The sequence below is a fragment of the Saccostrea cucullata genome, unplaced genomic scaffold (assembly GCF_032062105.1).
Source record: "Saccostrea cucullata isolate Sc308-1 unplaced genomic scaffold, CSIRO_AGI_Scuc_v1 ctg11383, whole genome shotgun sequence".
NCBI lineage: Eukaryota > Metazoa > Mollusca > Bivalvia > Ostreida > Ostreidae > Saccostrea > Saccostrea cuccullata.
In genome coordinates this window covers 12,202-20,766 of record NW_026923070.1, presented here as the reverse complement: position 1 = coordinate 20,766, position 8,565 = coordinate 12,202, and the positions used below count along the sequence as shown (strand labels likewise).

The 8,565-nt window shown below is 31.3% G+C and overlaps 1 protein-coding gene across 1 annotated transcript; it reads right to left on the bottom strand.

Moving 5' to 3' along the window:
- Positions 1–88: 88 nt before the first annotated feature.
- On the bottom strand, positions 89–5,896 carry LOC134263066 (uncharacterized). The gene is made up of 10 exons (XM_062745370.1): positions 5,772–5,896; positions 5,512–5,688; positions 4,172–4,323; positions 3,947–4,085; positions 3,599–3,721; positions 3,325–3,495; positions 2,297–2,413; positions 961–1,104; positions 785–875; positions 89–514 (listed from the first exon to the last, which is right to left on the bottom strand). Exons 1-10 carry the CDS (start codon positions 5,890–5,892, stop codon positions 94–96), a joined length of 1,656 nt encoding a protein of 551 aa, XP_062601354.1. The 5' UTR covers positions 5,893–5,896; the 3' UTR covers positions 89–93.
- Positions 5,897–8,565: the final 2,669 nt, after the last annotated feature.

Here is an 8,565-nt window from a genome sequence, read left to right as displayed (position 1 = left end):
TCAAAATGATTTACATTTAAAGTTGATGATAGATTATTTCTTTCTTCATAAAACAATGTGAAAGCATATCTTAATTATTTATGACCATATTTTTTAATACAGATTCCCATCAGAAGTCACATAACGATTACAAGTGTCATAGTCAGAGTTTTCAATTGAGCAACTCCTATCCTGAGTGCCATCCATAGTGTTGTAATCACTTTCATCCCTATTCCCATGGTTTGTATTATCCTGCTGTGATGTAGAGGAGTAGGCATTATCCCATCCTATCATGCTGTCATACTGAGGGTTGTCATCAGAGGACTTTTTCTGACGAGAACTGTGTAAGATGTCATACTCGCCTCCAGCATTTTCAACATAAACATCGTCATGGTCGGCTGTTGTCTGAGAACAATTTTTTGAAATCTCGTTGATATAAATAGAGTTTTCCTTCAGATCGTTTGTTTCAACAATATAATTGCCTCTTTCCTTGTATGCTTTATTTGTAAACTTTACTGAAGGTGTCCGCAATTTGCTGAAAAAAGTAAAACACATTTGCTTAACTAGGGGTACAGTGAGCAATGAGCTAGAACACACTAAATGATATCCCCGTGTCCCATATGGTTGAGTTGAGTTGGCTGTGCATTGTGTATACTCTCTAGGGGATATTAGAACCCTCAACGTAAAGATTAACACTTTACTCTAGAGCAAACACTGCACCACGCGGACGTACACATTTTCAGTGATGATATGGATTACATGAAACTACATAAATATACGAACGAAATAAACTATTTGTACATACCTTGTTTTCTTAAAACGAAGAAACAGCAAAATAAGGGACAAACTTAAAATGATGATTGCGACACCTGAACCAACAATTGCTCCAATGGTACCTGAGACAATACATGCAGAAACCAAAATTTAGTCATTCACAATTACAATTCATATACAACATTAATTGTGTAGATTTCTTTTTACCTGACTTGAGTTCTTTGTCTCTTAAGTTCAGCATAGGGGACCGCGTAGTTATATTAACATTACCACTGGCAGATCCAACATCTGTATTCTGGAAATCAGTTTCAGTATTCGGGAGCAACGAGGCTGTCGTTTTCGAAGTGTTATCTGGATGGGTTACAAAAGGAATTATTTTGAATATACACGTATGATATAAAATCGAAACTTTTTTCTTTTCGTTTTAATTATTTTAGATACAGTCTACAAAAAAGAAAATAACAACACATTCAACTCAGTCAACATTTAAAAGAAAAGTATATGAATGAATCGTAAACATATTGACAAAACGAATTCATTTATCCATCTGGACACCGTATTAAGACCAACTATCTGGGATGGTAATTGGTCGAGGATGCACTAGACGTACCCTGGTGCAAAGACTATTAGCTTAGATACTGAATTGAAACTAAGGTGAAATTTTGATTTTCAAATTATTAACTTAATTTTGGGTATGATATTCTAACATCATGAGAAGCAATTTGTTTTTCTCATCAAACTTATTTTAGTACATTTCATATTCATTTAAAATGTTGAGTTCTCAGTTCTCAGCCTGAAGGTGGAGAAGATTTGCCCAAAATGGCGATGATGCTAAGAGTAGCATTCTCTATCCAGAGTTGTCGTTCCCGCTTCTCTCCCACATACACCTCTGTCAACGTTTGTTATACAAGATTCTTGGAAAAATTGTTTTTGATTAAAAGTTGTATTTATAATTGTGTGTAATTAAATTTCTTATCGGAAAACATTATTCATCTTAATTTGTTACACTTTAAAAGGATTTTAATTTTTACTCCGCAAAATTGTTCTCTAAAATCTTTGAAAATAAGTCGTTCTGAGTGATTATAGATTTAAAATAAATTATGAATTATCATCTTTATCAATATGTACAATAATTAATTATCATTTAAATTTCGAATCTTCGCTGTTTAAAATTTGTACAAGAATCTTGTATAACGAGCGTTGACAAAGATGTTGTGAGCGTAGTGGAAGATAACTCTGGATATAGAATGCTAAGAGTAGCAGTGCCAATGACATTATTTCCCAGGAGATGCACGTACAGTGTACACTGCAAACATGTACAGTGTTTATTCAGTAAAAACAATCCATCGTTTGAGATGCATTTAATTTATGAAGGTGGTTAGCGAAACCCTTAGTCAACAGGTTAACTAATAATGGATTTAAATGATATTTAATAATTAAAACATTATTGTTTATCAATACATTCATTGCCAAATAACTACGTTTATTTGAAACTGGTTTGTACTGTTTCTCGACACTAATGTAAAATAATTCAATTGCTTACAAAATGAAGATGGTTTGCAAACAAAGGGAAGATTTTCATTGCAATCTCTTCTCTTGTATACCCAGTCAGAGTCATCTGTTTGTTCAAGACTATAGCATTCATCTTCAGTGTTGCTGCCTTTTGAGAAATAAAACAATTTTAAACATAATTTATATTCAACATATTTTTATGAATCACGTATTTACGAAGTATCAAGTTATGTACAGAAGTAGCTTGGATACTGAAGGAATAGATTCTTTTATTTATGTAGAAAGTAACATCCCAAGAACATGAAGAATACATGAAATGTAAATTTTGAATTAACTAGGTGGTGTAAATGTAAAACTTCCAATGATAATGTTGAAAATAACAAACAGTTAAATCTATGTAAAATAAATTGGGAAGAGAACATAAAAATGGACCCCTTTAATTTCAGAGGTTGTCTCACGTGCCAAGGAGGAGAAAGCAAATTTAGTATAAAATCATAGGCCTAACAATTGGTAAACAGTTGATAAAATTAGTGTAATATAAATATGGCCGACTGATTGGTTACATGTACATGACGTTTTAAATGAAGTTGTTGAAATCAATCCAACAACAATTTATCTGTCAAAGGAGTTTCCGAGAAGCAGCGAGTTTTACACTGTCGATAATTTACCTTTTAAGCTAGGAAGAAAACTCTTTTACGATATAAATACTCAAGATAATTGTGGTTCAATTACAAAAACAAATGTATTCAACCCCCTTTCTACCCACCTTTGCCAACTCTTGCCATTTAAAGATTTTCTTTAAAAAACGCATTTTCTTCCCTATTTGATTCTTCAGGAAATAAGATTAAAAGTTAAACCCATCCTTTACGATTTAAGTTCAGTTAACTCCAGTTTTATTAACCAGTAATCATCAACGTTAAGGTACTTAATAAGTTTAGTTTATTTAAGTTTTTGTAGCAGATAATCTTTTTTTTATTCAAGGAAGTAGATGCTGTACATTGTACAAAGATTGCAAAGATTTTTTTTACTTTTATAGCTAGAATAAAATTTAAATTATATTACCATCGGAAATCCTGTATTTACGTAGTCCCGTCCATATAAAGTTTTTTCTGAAGCAAAAAGATGGTTCTGTACTCCCAGTTATAAAAAGATTTTTACTCTTGCAGTACGCCCAGTAATCATCCATGGTTCTTTGAAAAGGCATTGAAGAAAGCACTTCATATTCATCAACTTAATTAGAAAAGGTTATAAACATTATAAATGCAAATTATATTTCATGCTCTGTTACCCTCAAATTGGAATGAATTTCCTCAATAATAATAGAAAATCGTACCACAGAGTCCTTGTGTAGGCTCTCGACAGTCTTTGCCAGAATAGACAATATTACTGGAATTATGCATACAGACTAAACAAAATCCATAAAATTTTGAAATATCCAGGTTCCTTTGTGCAAAATCTGAAACAGAGAGAATTGTTCCTTTTTGTTAATTTCTTAAATACATGTTTAAAGTTGCTTAATTTACTTCTCTTAACTCCAGTTTAATTTTATACTAAGAATGTACAATTAATGAATATTTTTTATCGTCACATCGGAAAACTTCCTAAACCTTTTATAAAATTTAAATATCCTAAACATTTTCATAATTTTTAAAGAAAAACAACCTTTAATTTTATTTCATACCTTTTTTATAAACACTTATAAAATTGCTTCCGCCACAATATCCGTTTTCAATTGAAGAAAGGCATGGTATATTACAGTTTTGGCTATCAGTCAAAAAGTAAAAAGGTACCACGTTGCAGATACAGATGCATATTTCCGACTGAAAATATAATGAGGCTTGATTCCTACATAATGCTTCTAATATATTAAAGTTTAAGTATAAATATGACAAGTGCTTAAAATTACCATTAATCCAAAATAGAAAATATTCCTTGATTTGCATCCTCCTTCATACATGTCTTTTGATTGGCATAGTTGATAACAATTTCCAACTGTATTTATTGGTATGGAATGCTGTATAAAAGGCCATACGAACTGTTGAGACTTCCTGTAGCAACCTAAGGATTTACATTGTAAAAGTAGTATTAAGAAAAAATAGAGGTGTTACAAAATGATGAATATTGAGGAATACCATTTAAAATAGAAATATGTCTGAGAAACTTACTATACTACTATACATGTACTCTGATCCAATATTTATATCCGGATCTTACAGAACCTATTTTTATACACTGAAAATTGTATGTCTGGACGATATCACTTCTACACCCGTATTCTTTATCTATGTTATTTTTAATCTAACAAGAGAGAACGATTATAACACAATCCAAGAATGTATGTCATATATGATTATGTGGATAAATTATCGTAGAAGACAAGGGTAATAAACAGTATGCCAGTGTTTCCTCTGAGAGTGTAATTCATTGCATTTCTAACGCCGAATTACACTCAGTACTACTTTCCTCAGAAACGCAATCATCTACACTTTCAGAGGAAAAGCACTGGCATACTGTTAATAACCCTTGTTTTCTACAATAATTTATATACACCCCGAAATATGAATTGCATGTCTTTGTTTTCTTTCATCTCTGTAAACAGCTCAAAACTCTGCTCCCCGAGTGGAAAAACATGAAACGGTATTGCTTGCATAGAAATACATAAAGATGTGATTGGTGGTGAACTTTTATATTTTTGAGGTCTCATACAGTTATTCTTTCTTACATTTAAAAAAAAATAAAATTGGGGGAGGGGTCCATTTACACCTCAGGTGCCTGTGCCTGAACACCATTTTTATAATCATAGTGATTATTATTGGAAAAAGTTTTCTTATCGTTTTTCATTCTGTACCTCCGTAGATATAACAGGTATAAATTTCTATGTAAAGCTGTTAATTGTTAAAATCATTGTTTCTTGGAAAGTCCATAAATATTGTTAAAACTATTGATAATCAAAATTCGTCGAAAATGACAAATTTCTAATTAAATAAACATTGCATTAATTTTGTTTATTTTGAAAACACAAATCAGCATAATGTACGGACATGTACTGCAACGAATTTGAATTTTTAGTCAAATTTTATTACATTTTATAAATACAATGGCAAGACTAAAATGAAGAGACTCTTCTCTTTATCTTATCATGAAATATAATGTGAAAACTTTTTTAAAATATAAAATTACTTAAATTTGACATTAAAAAAAAAGGCATTTTACCCTGTAAAATTTCTACTTAAAGTTTGTACTTACCTTTACTTGTTATCCAAGGAGTGAATGGGCCTCTTAAGGACGACCAAACACTGCTGAATTCGAATGCCTCGAAATTATAACTGTTTATATCTACTTTGCTTGGTAGAGTCTTGTTTTGGTATTTACATTTCAATTCAGCCATATTCCACGTTAAACTTGCCTCTGTCATGTATAGATCTGTTACAGCATGACAAACAAGACTAAATACTTGGTTACATCAAAAATAATTATGATATTACATATTTTTGATTTCTACTTACCACTTATATTAAACAGAAATAAAAGGAATGCAATCACTTTATATTCCATACCAGTATTCATATTTAGCAGTATCGCGAAGATTAGACGTTTTCTGATAAAGATAACACGTATTATTGACATAAACGTTTTTAATTCGGACTAGGAAGTTATATTCCCAAGTGATTTAAACCTTGTCTTGACTTGAGTCTCTAGGAAGCCATATGCATGCATGTGTAATAAATTGCATACCTCGGTAAAAACGCTAAAAAGTTTAAATGTGTCTCGTTTAACCGTAAAATTTTCTTCATTTATTTATTTTCGGAGATGTGTTACTCATGCTCAAGTATGTTTAAAAGCCAATGTTTTTAATGCAATCAACTTTAAACAGTTCACGAAAAGTAGCCACTCTAAAGATTTAGTGTGAAAGCCAAAATTGATTCAAATATATTCAATTTATTTTTTTAAAAGAATATACTTTCTTCCGGTCTATGGTTGAATTTACACCATCCGAGGATGATTCCACGATTTTTTTTTATATCTTTCCTGACCTAGTGATTCTTAGGAAGAAGATTTTAAAAGATTTTTTTGCCTATGTAAAACTTTTACTGTAAAGAAACTGTTAAGAATATATCTCTTAGTAAGTGGTAAGCAAAGGTACATTTGGAATGTAACCATAAATACGCTGAAAATGCTCACTATTCACGAATGGTAGGTGTAACATGCTCAAACTCAATCAACAACTTAAAAAAATAATGAAAAAGTGTCACACACTGACTTTAAGGATGTATTCTGATACCCGGAAAAAAAGTGCATTAAACTTTCCACATGCTCATATTTTTCTGAAAGTGTAATATCCAAGGAATAATTTAAAGACAAGAAAAGTGTATTTTAGTGTTCATCTAAGAGAGATTCAACCCCTCCAACATAGGCCAAAATAGAGCATGGGAAATTTTATTAAAATAGCTATAAGACCATAAAAATACCTCATAAACTTATAAATACAATCAATTTAAACCTAATTTGGCTTAAATTTCCTTAAAAGTATTGCAAATTTAATTTTTAAAGCAAAATATGAGCAAATAAACACCAATTAGATAACTTGTACCCAAAAATGTTGTTCACTCGTGTCAAATTTAGGCAAATTTTTCCCTCTAAAATTTAAAAAAAACAGAGAAAAACATATTTCTATAATTAAACTTTTTGAGAAAATTGTTGTACAGTTTCTTTAGGTATTATGGTTTTTTTCATTGTATGAAAAGTAGGGGTTAGTGTATATATAAGAAAGTTTTGACATTTTTCATATCCCGACCCCCTATTTCTTTTACAGCATTTAATGAAAATAAATCAATGCATATATAGGCTTCAAAGTATGTGTTTTATTCACCAAATATTCAAAATTTGTGTGAAAATTTCAGGTATTAATTGCAATTTTGTTAAGAAAAGCTTTTTATGAACAAAAAGTAATTATTTAACACATAAAACTTCATAATAGTTTGTTAGATGTCCTCTCTTTCTCTTGCCCTGCGGGTTCTGGATTGTGGTGTTGAATGGTGGCTTCCCTGGGATTAGTCAAATCTGATTTGCATGGTTTTCTCTATCTGATATTAGTGGTTCTAAAACCCTGCTCTCTTCTAAAGTTCTTCATTTGTGATTCTTGTGACAACAAGACTTACCTGAAAAAAAAAAGATTATAATTACTGGTAATTTCATTGTTCAAAAAATGTAAAATCATTATTTTGTCTATCTGACTTTGTTTTTATGAACCCAAGCCTGTAGTTTAGAATCAAATAATTTCTACATGTTCTATGATGTTTCAGAAATATTCTATCTTTTAACCCGCATAGGCCGCCATAGAATGAAGCGACATAGTTTCTTATGGAATGTAAACAGCTAAAAATTTTATGTGTAATCTTATCATTTTCGTACGGTATGTCTATAAATTTGGGATAGATATTCTGCATTTACAATATCAAAGGAAATTTATCATATACCACGAGCTAAAGTTGCAATAAAAAGGATAATACGAATGCTGTTGTCTGCACGAATCTGAAGACCCCTTAGGCCTAGTTAATGTTCCGTGCATGTATGTAACATGTTTATGCTATGTTTCAGTTTGCGATATGACAGTATACTAGGTATTTTGAAACATTTGTATCTATAATGCATAAACATTGCTATTTTCAATAAGTTTGAAAGCATTAGAAACCTACATTTTCGCTTTTCCACTACTATCGGAACGTCGTCAACAAACTTCGGCGCCCTTGCCTGGCATGTTTGGGGCGCCGCTTTCGAGAATGTACATGGCCTGATTGTGATATCGGCGAATTTTTAATTGTTTTAAAATTTCTGTCGGTTGGCTCTTTTAATGGAGTGCCATTCGGCATTCCTGTCGCTTTGAAAGGGCAATCCCGTCTTTTTCCCCTCTCGATCATGTTTTCACTTGTCGACTTTCTTAGGCCTATGTCGTAAATATCGTAATTTTGCACACGTTTTGGTCATCAATACAACATAGAAAGATTCTTTAAAAAAATAAATATAGTTAAAAAACTTGTTTGTAAATTGTTATCAGTTTGAATTTTACGACGTGTTTAAGCACGAAGACCCACTTGGGGTAAAATGATCAGAATTCATCCTTAACGACGTTCGATCCTGATATTTAAAGTCTTAAACTTTTTTTGCCAAGTATATTTTTAGTTTCTACATACATAGCTTAATTAAAATTCAAATCAAAAAATGGGGGTCAATATGCTTCTTTTAGCGCTACAGTACATTTAATATGACCTTTCTGCACTGAAATTTGTGTCTTAACAAAAA

Coding starts and splice junctions, on each gene's coding strand:
- LOC134263066 (XM_062745370.1), bottom strand. CDS start 5,892: ATGTCAATAATACGTGTTATCTTTATCAGAAAACGTCTAATCTTCGCG. Junction 4,324..5,511: donor TCCTTGGATAACAAGTAAAG/GTAAGTACAAAC, acceptor GTAAATCCTTAG/GTTGCTACAGGAAGTCTCAA. Junction 2,414..3,324: donor ATACAGGATTTCCGATGGTA/ATATAATTTAAA, acceptor ATTTCTCAAAAG/GCAGCAACACTGAAGATGAA.